The sequence below is a fragment of the Pieris napi genome, chromosome 3 (assembly GCF_905475465.1).
Source record: "Pieris napi chromosome 3, ilPieNapi1.2, whole genome shotgun sequence".
Taxonomy (NCBI): Eukaryota; Metazoa; Arthropoda; class Insecta; order Lepidoptera; family Pieridae; genus Pieris; species Pieris napi.
The window spans coordinates 10,247,519-10,266,864 of NC_062236.1; the positions used below are offsets into that span (position 1 = coordinate 10,247,519).

The following is a 19,346-nucleotide window of genomic DNA, read 5'->3' on the forward strand; positions in this document are numbered from 1 at the left end:
TGTATATTTTATTACTAAAATGTATTGAAAATAGAAAGGATAACGGTTGTCTTGAGTTAATATAGTATTGTATTTGTGTTTTGACCACACATACAAAACAATATGAATAAATTAACAACTTACAGTTAAAGTTGTTAAATAATAATAATGATAGCATTTTATTTCAGATACTTTTACAATGATACATTTACACATTTATATTTCAATCTCATTCTTTTCACGTATCTGTGTGCCCTTTTTTGGCAAAGAGCTCCTTCTAATCCCACCATTCCTGCCTGCCCTGTGCCACTCTCTGCCATGTACTACCTGCCGTTTCGCTAATTTGGTCTATGCACCTTCTAAATTGTCGTTAAAATAGATTCATTTTAAAGAAATCTAATATATAAAATTCTTGTGTCGCGATGTTTGTGGTTAAACTCGAAACGGCTTGACCGATTCTCATGAAATTTTGTGCATATTGGGTATGTCTGAGAATCGGACAACTTCTATTTTTCTTCCCCCTAAATGTTAAGGGTAGTTCACCCCTAATTTTTTTTTTAATTTTTAGATAATTTTTATTTTTTTAATTTTTTTATGATACAGCATTAAAAAATACATACAGCCCCTAATTTTCACCCCTCTACGATCCTACATGGCAAAACCACGTTTGCCAGGTCAGCTGGTTATAGGTATATATATAAGAAACAAGAGGTTTATCATCTATAACTATTCTAAATAGTTTGACAATGTCATACCTCAGCGATCTCTCCAATATACAACGGAACACTCGCAAACTGCATGCCCGTGGCACAGCCCCACATAATCCTTGCAGCATACAGTGTGGGCAAGTCCGTGGCCACTCCAGCAAGTAGCCAGCCGAGCAGCAGTGGAATGTTGGAGCCCATAACTATCCAACGACGGCCCACGCGGTTTAGAAGTGGCACTGTTATTAATGGCCCTGAAAAGAAAAAACTAAAGATTATATACATACATACCGCCCACACAGCTAGGGTCTCCATGGACATACTAAAAGCGTTGTTTCCGGGAAAAATCATAAGCCGCTTTGGAGACATATTGTGGCCACCAGGATCTCCGGACTTAACCCAAACAAATGACTTTTTTATGAGGTATCTCAAAGCTAGATTTTATGATATTCCTCTTACGAATTTTGAGCTGTTGAAGACTAAAATAACGAGAGAAGTGAGAGCCATATCAGTTGACGTCTTGTGACGTGTCTTTGCAAATTCGCAGTTGACCACACGTCCAAAATGACCTGCATGTGAAAAAAAAACACTATTTGACTAAATGAATTACTTCAAAAACTGTGCCAATTGGCACTAGAATTTTTTGTAGTGCTGAATCACGTTTAGATTTGTCTTTATAACTTGGAAGGGCGGCGTTCCACAGACATTCATGGTCACGGTACAGTTGTACAAACTTTAAATTAATATCAATACTTAGTTTGGGCATTTTAAAATCTCAAAAACACGTCGCGGTGACAAAAATAAACAAAACGCGTGGTTCCTGCTTACTAGCCAACTGAAAACTAGCTTCACCGGCCACATGAACTAGTACACAAGCCAGGATAGTAAAATCAGTGGTGGGGGGCGCTACTATCCTAAACAAATAGAACTCCATCCTATTAAAAACTATCCTGGCTTGTAAATTAGCTAGCTCAGAAATGAAGCAAGTTTTGTTTACACGAAGCCAGAAGTACTAGCTTGCTAGCTTACTGACAGTAGCTTGCTATCCTAGCTTGAAAAACTAGCCTCGTGTAATTCGGGCATTATAGATGTCGACATGGACAGTGACAAACACACTGTTATAACATTACCTATGATTGGTTTGTTTCTGGGGTTCTAATACAATTTAATTATGTAGAACATACCTTTCTTACACATTATGGAAAACTAATGAGGAACAAGTGAGAAGTGATGGGAGCCTTGAACGCTTCCGTGTTGAGTTACTTAAAACAATCAGAACACCGAGTATTCATGACTCACAGGATTGTTACTACTTTCAATTTACGCTATACATACCGAGTAGCCCTCCCAGTACAAGTAAGGAGCCAATCCAGTTCTCCTCTTGCAGGGTGGGTATTTGAGGGAGAGGCGAGTTTTCGGAGCGCAGTTTCGGGAAGACCGGAGACGTCCACCCCATTGACATGCCCGTGCATAAGCTTCCATAGCTCGCTGCAAATAAACATCGAATTAGATATATTTATTGATTTTATTTATAAACACTTCGTTGCAAATAAAAGAAACACAATACATAAAAATTATAAGGGATGCAACGGGCGGCCTTATCGCTAATAAGCGATCTCTTCCAGGCAACCCTAGTTAAAGAGAAAAACTAAAAAAAATATATATATATACCAGTGGACATGAAAAATACGCTTTTGTCCGTTGTGTTTTTATAATTATTCTTGATGACAAATATTTCATCTGCGCGTTGTGCTAAAATAATAGGTAGGTATTACTATACCAAATAAATAAAAAAATCGTTGACGTTCTTATATACGAACTTACTGTGTACTTTTATGTACACATTAGTTCAGTTACATGTATAAATATATATATTTTACTTAATAATTAAAAGCGTAAACAAAATGTAAACAATCATCGCACACTTGAAGCCAATATGAGCCCTTTAGTTTTTACCACTCATTAATTGTAATCTAACATTCTCGTTTCCGATAATGTCCAATAACATAAGTATCACTTAGATTTACGAACTCTTCAATAAGTCAAGTTAGTTTTTTGTTAATCCAGCGTCGCGACCACTAATGTTATCTTAGTTCTAAGCTCATGTTTTAATTATTTAAAGCCAGTTGTAATCTAGCGACAAAGTGTTCTATTTTAACATATCCATACAACAACCGCCACCGAACTTAATCCGTAGCTTAACATTTTTTTACACCGATCGTTGTTGACAATTTATTTAAATAGATTCTTGTAAAACAAAGACTATACTACACCTCTACACAGTCATGTCTCTGCTACAATATTTATTTAGATAATTTCTTTTGTTTATATAAACATCTAAATTGTAATTAATGGAGTTTTAAAGCGTTATACGTAGATTTATATTCAAACCACTTGATAAAACTGCCTAATTGCACCGTTTTAACTAAAGTATTTATCCGTCTTTTTATCACACCTTAAACACTACTAAAGAGGAGAGAAGTTTATTTTGTTTCAAATAACCAACATTTCCGTTTAAGGCCGTTTGAACATTTTGCTTAGCATTAAATATGTATTTCATTTTCAAAATAAATTGTAATTGTAAGTGGTCTTGTAAGCTCACGCTTGTCACATGTAAAAAATGATTAATTCAAAGGAATATTAAAAGTAATGAATTGTTACTTCTTGTAAGTTATTATTATGAATTATTTAAATTGATTACTTTGTAGTTTGTAGGTATATATTAAACTGCCTTAGATGATTAGATCATACGTGGAAATATTACGATGAAGTTCAGTAAAGACTAATTTTTATATTATACTCGTAAATATTTACAGTCAAAAGGAGAAAAGTAAAGAGTTATAAATAAGTCCTTTATTTGCCATGAAAGTGGAAGAGACATATTAGGAAGGATGGAACAGAAAGCCATATAAAACTAGCATGCAAATGCGAATTATAATTCAAAGTAATTGAATTATTCATATACATAGACATAACATTTATTACAAACGAAAACACACACACATAAACACACAAAATAACAATATTTTAAAGAAAAAATAAAATAAGACATCAAAAACAATAAAAATAAAAAATAAAAATTCCCTCATTCATTAAGTTATATTCTCATAACTCAAAATCCTGAACTGCCTCATATGATAGATGCACGGTGCTTCTATCATATGATGCCTTTACAAAAATCAAAAGTTCTTATAAAGATCTCAACTAGGTGTTGGTGGTTGTTTATTTTAATTTTAGAAAAGGAGCAAGAACAGAGAGATTTTGTATATTAGGTAGGGTTTTCGACTAGTTTAAGTTTTACTTGTCTTAAGTTATACAGTCTGTAACTGCGGTACATTTGATCGTGATCTTTATGACGGAATGTTAATGCCCAAGTAACCGGCTGGCCTTGATATTCAAACCTGCATATTGCAACTGAGGTTTATATCCGTGACTCCAAACTTCCTGCTTCCTAATATTTTGACTATTAATATTAGGAAGTGAGGTCTCGGAACTTTAAGACTGGTTTCCAACGACTATAGAAATTAATAAATAATTAATTGCAATTATTAATTATTTCGATTTGTTCAAGGATTTTGAAGTTCAATTTTCGACGAAATATTTACTGTTTCAGTTTGAAATGTACTAAAGGCCGATAGTGTATATAAATGTGATTAATTAAATAATCACTACGACCGGTTAATATAAAGCGAAGAAATCTTTTTATCTACGCTTTTTAACAAGGACGAAATTCAAGTTCTATATATGTAAATAATACACAATTAATGTCGGTACAAATAGTCAAGCCTGGCTGTATCGGTAGTCGGTACTTTGGAAAACGTAATTGCACTGGGTCCTAAGTTTAATTTTCGACGAAAAATTTACTATTTAGTTTTGGAATGCACTAAGTGCTGGTACTATATAAACTGAGTAATCAAAAACGCAAAAATAATTCCAGGATTGATATTATATCTACTAATAAATGTTTACTTTTATAATCAAAAATCAACACGACCGGTAAACATAAAGGGATTTTTTTTATCAACGCTTTTAACAAGGACAAAATTCAAGTTCTATATGTAAATGATACACAATTATTCTCGGTACAAATAGCTGGGCCTGGCTGTATCGGTACTTTGGAAAAACCGTAGTCCGATGCTCAGATAGCAAAAAGTTGATTTTTGTATCACCCTTTCCCTAGTCATCGCAACATTATTTTTGTTATTGAAGGAAGTAATACGAACAACTATAAATAAAGCTGGTTATTTATTCACTCATAATAGTTACAAATAAATGGACGAAAACAACACATTTCCTATTTTGTTTACTATTATTGTTTTAATTTTGTAAACGATACCTATTATATCAATACTACATAGAATCGTATGCACAAAGAAAGGGTTATACATTACCAAAGGACGCTGCCAAATACTGTCTCCACTTCAACTTCAAGTCGGCTTTAAAATTATCTAACATCACTGCTTTGTTATTATGTATTTATCAATTTAAACGTGTACGCGGCTGGCCATTGCGTTTAACTCTGGACCATAACCTCGTCATACCAGTTACCCTTCACTAATGATTGTATAAAACAAATCATTGGAATAAAAAATTATTTACTGATGTTTTAGACTGTCCCTTAATCGATCAAAGTCAAGGTCGCTCAAGGCTGAACGAGAAAGGCAATTGTGATGATTAAATTTAGAGGTTTTTTAAGTAGATACACGTCTTACATAAACTCGTGATATCATCATTGTGATGAATAGATTTTTTTCCCTAACACGGAAGAGACTTTATTATGGATATGGATGTTCTTTAACTTTTTGGGACTGTATTTCAAGGGATACGTCTGGTGTCGCAGGCTGCAAAAATGTTTAATTTTTATTTCTTACTTGAAGTTGTTGAAGTATCTGTTCGCATCTAAGATGCTTCAGGTATATTCTGTGTTAGGGGTGTGTCATAAACTAGGGCAATGAAACTTTTGTCTTCTGCTCTAGTTAGTACCTGGATGCCCATACGCTGTCGGCTGGAGAGTCCACCAGCATGTGCAGCGATGTTTGTTCAGTGTTGTTATTGCAGTAGCATGTTGCCCTGGCCCGAAGTTTAAATCGATATAGGTATTGTGCCAAAAGCCCTGTCATAATTGGGACAATTCGTGCAGTATGTCTTTTACTTTTAATTATTTTATGTGCTGTCCGGTATAAAACATTTTGTAACCTTGCCCGTATCAGCTTGTTTGTATCTTCTTCACTACTATTGTTTTACTCCTTATGATGGATTCTATGTAACAAATGGGGCATTTGTCATATGAAGGAGCGCTTTTATAAGTTCATTTCCTGCCGAAATCAGTTAAATAGTCGTTATAGTTTGTGTTTATTTAGTATTTAATAGTTACCGGAAAAGTTTAAAGTGGGAAATAATGTTAATTTAGTTTTTTAAAACCTCATTATAATATGTATTCGACTGCGAATGTTTGAATGAATGGAAGATCTTATCAAGATCTCCACACATGCAGCACAATGCTTTGAGCTTGAAAACTCAAGCCAGTCTGTACATGTGCCATCACCAGTATGTAGGGTTAATAACATTTCAAAGCTAAATTTAATGTACTGTGACCAAATAGGCCATCAAATGAGCCAATTTTTAAATAAGGAACAACATATTATAAACAGCTGTTACCCAAATGCTACTTTTAAATATATTTTAAAGAACATTGTAAGAGAGACTTCCAGTAAAGCGGATAATCTAATTATATTTATAGGCAGTAGAGGGAATCTAAACAAAAAGGAGCTTATTAGCTGCTATGAAAAATTGTGCCTACTTAATACTAAAAATCTAATTATGTTTACATTCCCTTATAGTAAACACTTTAGTCAGCATGAAAATAATGCGAGACATATTTTAAATCAGACAATGCACACATTAACATTGTACAATAAAAACTTTACACTAATTGATACCAATAGGTACATTAGTTGTAATAATTATTTTTTGACAAAGGATAGATATAATCTACCTACATATTTTAAAAGACAGATAGCTGATTCGCTATCATATTTATTGTATATAACAGCCAAGAATTTGGCTAGACAACCTGCTTCTATTGAGCAGGTTTTAGTTAGTAAGACCTTGGAAGATATTCCAAGAAATAGTATATCTAATTTAAATTAGACACTAAGACAACAGAGAGTCTCTCTGGCCTTGAATTAGAAAGTAAGCTAAGTAAATTTAAGAACAATACTATCAATCTGGTTCACCAAAATATACAAGGCATGAAAAGTAAATTACTAGAAATTGAGTTGTTTTTGAGCAGTGAAAATGTTGACATACTGTGTATTACAGAACACTGGTTGAAGACATGTGAACTTATGTTCAATTTTTGTAATCATCAGATTGGTAGTTCGTTCTGCAGAGGAAATGCAATACACGGTGGCTCATTAATATTGCTTAGTAAAAAAATAAAATTTAAAGAAAGGAAGGACATAGTGAGCCTCTCTGTGGAACGCATTATAGAAGTATCTTGTGTGGAGCTGGAGCAATTTATCATTGTTAGTTTGTATAGCCCTCCTTCAGCTCAATATGATAGTTTAGAAAAAATATTGGAGCAGGCTCTGTACAAACTGCAGAAATCCAAGAAAAAATTGATCGTTAGTGGAGACTTTAATGTAAATTTGCTTGACAACTGTAGTTCAAGTAAACGTTTGCTAAATCTTTTTAAATCATATAATTTAATTAATACTTTTATTGTACCAACTAGGGTAACAGCCACCACGGCAACATGTATTGACAATATCTATAGTAATATAGTTCCTCTCAACGCCTGTATTATCAACAAACTTACATCTGACCACTCTGGTCAATTGTTTGAATTTGAAATACTAAAATGTAAAGATCAAAAAAAGAAAATATGCACAATTCCTATAACAGAGGATCGGTTAGACAGATTTAGGAAAAATTTGATATTTAAAATGCCATTTTTGCGTAGTAACCAATGCCCTAATAATTTATATAGCACATTCTTTGATTCATTTATTGGTGAATTCAAAAATGTGTTCACTCCAAAGACTTTTTTGGTCTCGGAGAAACCTACCTTTTGTGACTGGGCAACTCCGGAGCTACACAAAAAAAGGCTAAAATTGTATGAGTTGTATGATGAAAAACAGTATAATGACAGTGAAGAATTTAAAACTTATGTTAGGATATTCTCAAAAAGTTTTAGGCAAGAGTGTAGAATCGCTAAGGCGAAACACTTAAGTCTTAGAATAAACAACAGCTCTGATAAGATAAAGGCTACTTGGAAAATTATAAACGAGGAGACTGGAAGAACCTCCAGAAAGGATACTGAATTTAAAGTGAACATAAACGGCAAAGTAATTAGTTCCGACCTCGAAGTAGCCTCTGCATTTGAAGAGTTTTTTACTAACATTCCTTTAAATACAACCAGCGTTTTGAATTCTTCACCATCAGCCGCCCTTTTATTATTGAAAAATAATGTTCCTGTATGCAATCATAAGTTTGTATTTAGCCGCATTAGCTGCAATGACATTATAAAAACATTTAAACAGCTAAAAATAAAAAAAACTAAAGATCTTTGGGGTGTATCTGTTTTCATTTTACAATCAGTAATCAATACTATCAGTTCAGAGTTGGCTATAATATTTAATGAATGTATAGATTGTGGAGTCTTTCCAGACCAGATGAAGATAAGTAAAATCACACCGTTATTCAAAACGGGCAGCACTTCGGACCCCACAAATTTTAGACCCATATCTGTGCTGCCGGCTTTGAGTAAAATCTTTGAAAAAATCATTCTTGAACAATTATTGATACATTTTAATAATAATAAAATTATGCATAGCCAGCAGTATGGTTTTACAAGAGGTCGCTCCACAGCAGATGCTGGCATTCAATTAATTTCCGAGATTTTAAATGCTTGGGAAAATTCTCATGATGCCATTGGAGTTTTTTGCGACTTATCAAAGGCTTTTGACTGTGTCCATCACGAAATCCTAATCAAGAAACTTCAACACTATGGCATTGGCGAAAAAGCGCTAAATCTTGTGGAATCATACCTGAGCGATAGAATTCAAAAGGTAAATGTAAATGGAGCTATATCACAGGGATCCTCTGTTACTATGGGAGTACCGCAAGGCTCCATACTTGGTCCCTTCTTATTCCTCGTCTATATAAATGACCTGCCATTTCTTGTAAAGGAGCTTCACGAGATAGTACTGTTTGCTGATGACACTTCGCTTTTATTTAAAGTGAAACGACAAAATCCATCACTTGATAACGTAAACAGTGCCATCTCCAGTGTAGTTCACTGGTTTAATACAAATAATCTTAAGTTAAACGAAAAGAAGACAAAATGTGTTAAATTTGTAACTACAAATGTAAAAAGTAGTCATTCTCAAATAATAATTAAAGACGAGGAAATAGACTTTGTTGATAATGCGGTGTTCTTGGGAATTACTTTAGATAGTAAACTCCAGTGGGGCCGACACATAGAAGGTCTTTCGAATAGGCTAAGTTCCGCAGCGTTCGCAGTAAAAAAGATACGTGATCTTACGGATGAGAACACAGCAAAGCTTGTTTATTTCAGCTATTTTCATAGTATTATGTCATATGGTGTTATTTTGTGGGGTAATGCAGCTGACATTAAATCGATATTTGTGGTGCAAAAGCGGGCTATAAGAGCGATCTGTGGGTTGTCCCCACGGGAGTCGGTCCGAAGCAAATTTAAGGAATTACATATTTTGACTCTGGCAAGTCAATACATTTATGAGAATATTTTGTATGTGCGGAAAAATAATATCTTTAAAAAGAATAGTAGCTTCCATAATTATAGTACTCGTAATAAAGACAAAATTAGCGCACCAACCAGAAGGCTGCATAAAACGAGTAATTCTTTCCAAGGCAATTGTATACGTTTTTTCAACAAAATCCCTAGTGAGATACAAGCGTTGTCAATAAATAAATTTAAATCGTACATTAAAGTAAAACTGCTTGCTAAGGCTTATTATAATATAAATGAATATTTAAACGATCCTAGTGCTTGGATATGAGTTGCTCCAGTATGTATTATAGGTAACACGACTGAATCTCTCGGCTGCATTTCCAGACTCCGGGGCGATCGTCAACATCCACGACTGTTTTAATGTAAAGTGGGAACAAACCGTGATCCATGTGGTATCCAATTATTTCAGTATTATTATTATTTTCTTATGTAGCCAAGTCCACATTTCAAGGATCGTCATGCTCGCTTAAATGTCATTGCTTGTGGCGGCGTCCATGCGTCGGGTTGTCTCTCTCCCTAAAATATGGCGAGGGGGCCGATGGCTGGCCATGCGTCATACTCGTGAACGGGTGCTACTTGTGGTGACTGGTCGTACTTGAATTCGTGTATGCGGTGATGTTAATTATTTCGACTATGTGTTTGCGTGTTGTTCCCACGAGAATGTAAGTGCGTGCTCCTATTTCACCATGCCTCCTGCTGATAGGGGACAAGTCTTTGTTTTTATTTATGTTATTATTATTAATTACTTAAAATGTCATGTGGAACATGGTGTAATGGTTGCAGCTCCTTACAAACGTTGTGTAAAAAAAAAAAAAAAAAACATGGCGATTAAAAAGAGTGGCGGAGAGTTTATTGCCAGTTCTTCTCTTCCGTTCTACGCCCTTGATTTGAGAACTGGCAGTAAATGTAAAATTAGAAGCATTAATATTTATTTCTTTAATGACGAATCACAAGTGTACATTGTGTTACCTACGTGAATAAATGATTTTTGAATTTGAATTTGAATATGGTTATGGTTTCGAATGTTAACGGTACAACTTAATAAATAGTATTTGCAACACAATTTAAAGCGACGTCCAGAAGATAATCAAAATTGCCTTTTGTTTTTATTTCGCTTTATCTAAAAAGTTTTAAATAGGGGTGGTTTTTTCAACGAGGGGTTGACGCGTTTATTGTAACAGGAATCCAATTAGTGGCAACCCACGCTTCGCTGCGGTGAAAATATTATACCGCGAAATTTTCCCGCCGAGACGCGGGCGCCATTTTGGAATTTTTCCTTTTTTTTTGACAGTGCGATGTTGCAAGTAACGTTGTTTATTTTTACAATTAGCAACTTATCCATATTTAAATCTATGTTTCTAATTCTAAGGCAAAGGTAATAACATTGTATTACAGTAGGTTTCTATATTGGAAACAAATTATTTTATAGGCAAGCAGATGAACCTTGTAAACTAAATATATATCTTTTTTTATCTTGTTATTATTATTATTATTATTAAAGAGGAAACTCTTTATTAATATTAATAATCAGTGGCGCTACAACCTCTTTAGGTCTGGGCCTCAGATTTCTGAATCTGTTTCATGATCATCTTTCAATTTATTCTAGTCTAAGACATCACGATGTGTTCCTTCGCCGTTCGAGTTAATGTTAAATGCGCACATAGAAAGAAAGTCAATTGGTACACAGCCGGGGATCGAACCTACGACCTCAGGGATGAGAGTCGGACGCTGAAGCCACTAGGCCAACACTGCTCTTTCCTCTTAATTATTACAAATTTAATTAAAATTGTTTCTCTACAAGATCTTAACTTCAGTTTTATACCTCTAACTATATACTCCAGTTACGATCTTTGATAGTTTGGGAGGAATACTGAATAATATAAGTAAAATCATAACCAGTGGCGTTACAACCTCTAACGTGACTATTCTATGATTTCTGTATCTGATGAGCCTTGTGTGCCTGACAAGCCAACTATAAATGCAGTAAGACATTTTATTTTATTATTGTATATATATGAGTTTCCTTCAAAATAGGTTGTAATTGTCGAATCACAAACAACAGCACCACAGACAAATCGTTTTAACGATTTCCGGACAGACTCGCCTTTTTTCTCACTTCGATGGGATCTTCTCTTTTTGCTGTCCGTATTCGATATTTTAGGCGTAGTATACATATATATTTCTCTATTTTCTGATTAATCTAATATGTTTACAAATACAAAATGCTTTAATAAGAAAACTATTTCAGAATCTGAAAACGCGAATTCTGATTGGTTTTAGATTATAATTTAAAAATACATATTTTTACATATCTATTAGCTACCATGGCTAGTTTACGCAAAATGGTCCTGGGTTTGATTCGGTTGATAGTTGACTTGGGTTTTTCCTCACGGAAGACTATAAAATCGTCATGATCGTAGAACAACGTCGGATTTGAAAAAAATTCAAAATCCACTTTTTATCATATTTGGATACTACATTGTAAAACTATTTTATCTATTGACTTTATATTACCTACTCCTACATTTAAAAAAATTCCATGTGTTTTAAATTTCAAATTAATCAGTCGGTAAAGTGACGGATTTGATAGACGCTCATTGATTTTTCTAGAAAACTATGTAATTTAGTTTTATTATTTTTATTTTGTTTCAAAAGAAATCCTATTTTTTGCTTGTATGCCAATTTTCATAATTACATCAACATCATTCAGAATATGAAATAAAAAAGTTATGACAAAAAACTAACATGATTAATTTATTTTGAAATGGCTGCCCTGTAAAGTTTACTATTTGTCAGATCCGTTACTATTCTACGACAATGACGAAATAGTCCCAGACTAGTGGTGGTACTAGACTATAGTCTATTCATACGTTGGCTGGACTATTTAATTTAAAAAAGAACCTCAACATTGAGTTTAAATTTTATACACGTATGCAGGCAACCTAACACCTCCGAATTCGTTAAGCGTTCCCGGGATCAATTAAAAAAAATACGACGTATCGAATCAATTTATACGCTTGTCGACAAGCGATCTGTTTGCCTCCACAGATGGCGCTGAGAATTGTCATTCTAGCCCCTAATTAATTCCATTTGTAAACATGTGGTTGGGACTTTAATTGGATCTATTATTGCGTCGTAATTAGTTTGATATGTCTTGCCTTAAGGAGCAAATGCATCACTAGTTGATTATACAGCTAATAAAGTTTTCATACAAAATACGTTATATTAAAATAATGTTTTAACTTTTATGGTTTAAACATTGCATATTGCATTTCTTATGTATGATATATGTTCACGAAATATACAGAAATCCGAGGCCCCGATCTAAAAGGATGTAGTGCCACTGATATATCTTTAAAGCTTTTAAAAGAATAATAAAATGCCTTGAACTTGTAGTTTCAGAAACAAACCTGAGTAAACTTTTATAATAGTATTTATAGAGGTAAAATTTGAAAGTTTATTTTCCCGTAATCTCTGGAACTGGTGAATACACATCAACAATTGTTGCACTAAATAAGTAGTAGGTACCTAAGTGAGTCTGAAGCGGAGTTATTAAGTAGGTAAATATACAGAATGTAACTTCTTAGCACAATAATGTCCTATGCTGAAACTGAAAGTTATCTTATTATTTAGTTATAAAATTGTTCGTGTTATGTAGAAATTACTACAAATGTAAGAGACTGGCTGCCAACGACATCCTAGTATTCGGGCTAGTGTGCTTTCTCTTTCTAAGCGTACCACAACCGGGCTCCAGAAGATAAACCGCTCCTTATATGTGTACCTATTATGGAAATTGTTTTCGTTTTTCTACTCCCAAGCGAAATTAGAGAATTATCACTGAATAAATTCAAAAAACTCTCGTTAAACGTAAATAATCAATAAATATTTTATAAATTTAAAGATGATTTAAATGATCCTTATCCTTGGCGATTAAAAAGTGAGGTGGAGAGTTTCTTGCCAGTTCTTCTTGCCCGCTCTACGCCCTTGACTTGCATACTGGAAGTAAATGTAAATTTAGAATCAATTTAACGTATTTTCTGTTGACGTTCATAAGTGTACCTATATGAATAAAGCTGTTATTAAAAAAACGGAACTAAACATGTATTGTTATTATGGGTAACAAAGTTGTTTCTTTAATGAAAACAAAAATAATCTTACTTATGGTTGTCTGCTAAAATAAATAAATAATTATTATTACAACTCCATGTTTTTCTTAATTTTCTGTAAAAGCATATTGACATGTATTAGCTAAACACATCGCTTTTTAATAACCAGAAAATGAAACTGTCATCAAATCATTGGCTGATTTTTCAACGTCCTACACGAAACAAGTTAGTAACGGTTTCCAATCAGTTAGGCGTGACATTCAATTTCAATTTGAAATCTTAATAAGCCGTCAAAGCGTTCCAGAAATAGTTTAGTTTAGTAATTAGTTAGTCAACTTCGCGTTCAATTAAGAGATGGCGACAATTGACAAATGTGCTCTGCACCGCGCGATACATACAATTAGCCGAGGAATTTCCTGAACGCGGCGGTAGCGATGTCAATGCAAACGTCAGTTTCAAAATTTGGCGGGAAATGAACTTTTACTTCATTGGTTTAAAGGTGATATTCCCTGTTTATTGCTTTCGAATTGTTTGCTTTACGAGGGGAGTATTTGAAGAGGTCTTTGTCTGGACGGCGATAAATCATTTGGGCCTGTCACGTGTCTCGTTGGTGGTGTGTGACAAATTACCTCCGCACCTATGCGTAATCTGAGATCTTAATATTGCGTAATTATAAGCACACATACTTAAGCAAAAGAGGGAAAAGTTGCGCGTCATCAAATCTAAGGGTTAGTTTCAGAAAACTTTTGGGATTGGTATATTGTATCGTACTTAGCGCTAAGCCACGACTTTTTAACGTAATTGCTAACTGAACACTAAGTAGGGGGAGTTCTCTCGTCTCTTTTCACTTTCAGAAAAATTATGTTAGAAGTAGTAGTAGTACAACCTATGAGGTCTGGGCCTCAGATTTCTGTGTGATTAGTTCTAATAGGTGATGAACGTACGAGCGAGTTTTAAATGCGCCCATAGACAGAAAGTCCATTGGTGCACAGTCGGGGATCGAACCTACGACTCGGGATAAGAAACGCTCGTTGAAGCCACTAGGCCAACTACTCCATGTAAAAAAATTCTATCGAGTTTTCCAATAAATAATTTATTGTGTAACCAAGTATATATTATTGATTTTATTATTAAAGTCTCTATTATGGGGGCCCTCTTTTGTGGAGGCTCCGAGGCAGTAGCCCCGGTTGCCCTCCTCTAAATCCGGGGCTGTAAGTTATATATAAGTTTATATCTGGTAATACTATAGAAATATCTTCAACACGAATATGTATTCTTTAATTAAATAAAAAATATTATTCTTCCACGATCGGAATTAAGTAACACTGGACTAAAACGTAAACCACAGAAGAGAAATAATAAAAATGTCATGTTATAAACGTTTTAATAAATAAATTAATAACGTCATAAATATTTCTGCCATCTTATTCTGTTCTCGTAAATCACAATCTTCAAAGCTAACAAATATCACAATAATAATCCAATTTGAATTCCAAGTGTCGACTAATATAACGCCTCGATGTATAATTGTTCCGATTAATCTCGTAAACGGGACAACGTAGCTTAATTATAATTTTAAAATATTCTTTGTGATTTGTTTACATAGCTTAGCAATAGTTTTGTACGTACAAATACTGTAGAATTATGTTCATTTCTAACAGGAACTCATAGATTTGTGAATTCTTTTCCGATTAATGTTAGTTCTTGGGAAAGGTGCAATGTTAAGTCCAGGATGTTTGCTTCTCTTTAGGTTAAGTACGAGTTTCTCGTCATAAAATTCCTTTTCGCGAAATCAAGTAGGTACTAATAATATTACGATTAATGTTCCAATAAAGTTTGAATCGTATCTAAATTACAATAAACGTGATGTATTTCAATGTTTAAATAGGTTAAGCAAGTCGTTAGAAACACGTCGAGCGCCATTGAATCCCTCAGAGAGCGCGCGGACACATTTTTCGTCTTATTTATTATTAATTTTTTAATAGGCAAAAAAATATGCATAAAATTGAAAGTTCAAACCCAAGACTCACAGCTAATCGTGTGTACCATAGGCGGTTTTTTTAGTGTTTATTTAATAGGTGATTTCGTAATAATTTTCATCGGTTCCATTTCGTAATATTATTCCTATTTTTCATCTACACATCTAAAAATCTAAATTTAAAACGCCGCATAAAGTGGTCGAGCAAATGTTCCGTAAAGAATGTTAATAGGCAATTTGTTAAAGTTTCCATGTGTTTATAAAAAATCAGGAAGTGTTTTTACTATATCGTTACAACGTACCTACTTGTACTAGACAAGGGAGGTACTGGCCATGTATAAGTGTAATCAAAATTCAAATATAAGATACGAATCTTATGCGAAATTTGAATTTCGAAAATCAAACGATTGCCTTTAATGACGAACTTTAATAAGTAAATATAAAATTCTCGTGTCACAATGTTCGTTCCCATACTCCTCCGAAACGGCTTGACCGATTTTAATGAAATTTTTTGTGCTTATCCGGTATCTATGAGAATCGGCCAACATCTATTTTTCATCCCCTAAATGTTAGGGGTAATCCACCCCTAAAAATTTTTTTTTATTTTTTAGACAAAATTTTAAATTTTTATTTTTTTATGATACAGCAATAAAAAATACATACAACCCCTAACTTTCACCCCTCTACGATCAACCCCTATTTTTTTATTATAAAAGATATACATGGCAAAACAACGTTTGCCGGGTCAGCTAGTAAGTAAATATAATTCAACACTTTCATAGGTAAATGTTTCAGTTAATTCATGTTCTGCTATTAATTCCCAGTTAGGTATTACTCTCATAAGTAAACGCTCAAACATTTAAATGGCAATAACCAAAATTTTAATTGACTTGTCTGATTCCGTCATCGTGTCGTAAAACTTTTTAATTAACCCCTTCACTGGAACGAACTTTATGCTCTGGCGTGTTTATTAATTATTTAAAACTTTGTTTTTCAGGATTTTTCATCTTTCGGTTGCTAATTATGAACGCAGAGCCCTAAAGTTATTTTGCACTTGATTGAATTAAGTACGCCTGTGAATACGAAGAAGACAGAAACGCAGGCTCCAAATGGTTAATAACAATCAAACTTTAGAGTACTTTTTGTAACCTTAAAGCTCAATTGGTTGAATAAGCGACTACATAAACCCGACAGACGTTGTCCTGTACACTCGCAATTTCATCAAAATCGGTCCAGCCGCTTAGGATTTTAATTAGAAACACACGAACAGAAGATTTATGTATAAAGATCTTATTAAAATATCGACTAGTTCATTATTATTAATATAATTTACGTCTAATTTTCAATTGCCATACTCTTATTATCCATATTTTTTTTTTATGTAGCAAACGAGTAGGAGGCTCATCTGATGTTAAGTGATATATGGACATGGATACTCACATTGCCAGAAGGCTTGCCAGTGCTCTTTTCTTGAAGGACCCTAAGTCAAATGGATTGGGAATTATTTTAATTGTACTTAAACGTACCCGCATGTCGACCTGCTATCGTACTCTGTAACTTCCAATGGCCACAGCGAGCCCGACGTTATTGTATGCAAATAGTTGCTCTCTCCATATCCGTAGGATTCTAACCATGAAATCACATACAGGGCCTTGGAACCTATTGGAAGTTACAGATTTTGATCTCTCACTGGCATACGATATGAAAGGGCATTTCAGTTATTTTTACGTTTAGAACTGTTGAATGATGAACATGGGTGGATCGTGAATTTGTGGGGCTCTGGGCTATTAGGCTATATATCGTGTCTGTTGCACACGCGAAAAAATACACCGACCGAAAAGCGACGAGTATCGTACGCGCATCACACATGTATTGATTGCAGATCTCAAGAATAATAACCTTATGAGTACTTGGGGCTCTTTGTATCCACGGGGCCCTGGGCTGCAACCCAAAAAGACCATTAGTAACTCCAGCCCTGATGATGAACCTTCTGGATTCATTCTGTTAAAATAGAAGAGATCTATGATTTGGACCCGTGGTTCTGTATATACACCAAGTGGTAACAGTGATCGCCATAGCGGAACCAAACACTGATTACTGGCGAGACGGAATTTTGTGGTTTTTGTCACAGTTTAAACGCACGTACCTACAGGCTGTTTTACGTCGCTAACCATTTATATTTAAATTGGTAAATGTTATGTTTTACTTGTACCTACATCATAGCATAGAAAATATGTATCTCCATTGAACCTTAACATATTTTAGCGATAAAAATTAAAATATGTATTCATACTTATGAAATTATGAAGAAAAATATTTCTGAACGAAAAACATAAGATGTTTTCCTTCACTTTTTGAATGTTAAATATGCACATAGACAGAAAATCCATTGGTGCACAGCCGGAGATCGAACCTAACCACAGGAATGAAAGTCGCACGCTGAAGCCACTAGGCCAACACTGCTCTATTTAATAATAGCTATAAAAAATATTTATACCAAAGATTTATACGCCATATAAAACCAACTTTACCACACCTTAAAATAGTGAACACCATGTATATAAGGCAATTTGTATATGGCTATCATGGAGTAGCATTCTAATAAAAGGCCTATTAATCTCTAACATCTATTAAACAAAAAATAAACCTTAAATGGTCCATGATTGACAGCCTCCGTTGCATAAAACATTCTCGATAAAAACTCGATAAACTACGAATGATTAGGAATCGCCCGGGATTCGATACAGTTTCTATTTATTTTTAATTGACGATTCTGAATCGAATGGCAATCGAATAGTAAAATGTTTTAGAATTGTTTAAATAAAAATAGTTTCTTTTAAATGTTATTTTAGTGATTTATATAAAGGACTTTACGTGATATCTGAGTAGGTATTGTACATGGTGTAGATTTCTTATTGCGAAATAAGTTTGTTCGACATACAATATGTTAGATACTATCATTAAATGTAGACACATATTCATTTAAATATATTAACAAAGTACATTAAGCTGAGGTAGACCTACCTAAATATAATACTACATTTGTAAATAAAATGACATGAGACAATATCGTTATTAATAACGAATAGCTATATTCCTTAATAACTGAAATGTAGAAAATATCGAAACACTGCTTTTATGTATTGTGAATTAAACAGTTATTCCCGTTAATCCTATTTAAATTTGACAAAACGGTGAATTATCTTTTCCTCCGAAAAATAACGTTATAAAAATGATTCAGTAATAACAAGTGACTCATTATGTAAATCCGAAGTGGGCTACAAATTCCCTTCGCAAACTAAAACGCAAAATGAGCAAGTTTAATACGGCCGCTCTCAGGTAACTAAGAGTATTTATAGACCTCTACAAACACGGTAATGGTGTAAACGCTCGCCGCAGCCGAAAGCCATTAAGTTCAAAACTCAATAAACATCATTGTTTCAGCGCTTAACTAGGAAAATAACCCGCGCCGGCCGCCCGGGGCCGCTTTGGCCCGATCTTCACTTCGCGGCGACCTCTAATATTCATAAGTCAATTTCCTGCCCCATTAATACGTAACGAAGTAGCGCAAATGGCCTTATCGCTTGTGCGCGATTACTTGCTCGCCGCTCTCTTACATAATTCAACGTATTAAACGAAATTGTTTAAACCTTATTGCTCGATTACGTTCCTCCACCCCGGGCACGCCTCGTTTCCTTCGGCCAATCGCAGCTCGGCTTCGCTTCTCCCTCCAGCGGAGATCTTCCCTTTCTTTCCTGTCCCCGCCCGGCGTTTTCCCGTTTCCACCGTGCAATGACGTTTCG

The 19,346-nt window shown here is 34.3% G+C and overlaps 1 protein-coding gene across 1 annotated transcript in view; it reads right to left on the reverse strand.

Moving 5' to 3' along the window:
• Positions 1 to 5,224, reverse strand: part of LOC125063254 (facilitated trehalose transporter Tret1-like) — an 11,727-nt gene extending 6,503 nt beyond the window's left edge. The window contains exons 1-3 of the mRNA XM_047669600.1: positions 5,075 to 5,224; positions 2,019 to 2,171; positions 735 to 937 (exon numbers count right to left, since the gene is read on the reverse strand). Of these exons, the coding sequence (XP_047525556.1) occupies positions 735 to 937; positions 2,019 to 2,171; positions 5,075 to 5,138 (420 nt within the window). The 5' untranslated portion in view covers positions 5,139 to 5,224. The remainder of the gene's footprint in view (positions 1 to 734; positions 938 to 2,018; positions 2,172 to 5,074) is intronic.
• Positions 5,225 to 19,346: the final 14,122 nt, after the last annotated feature.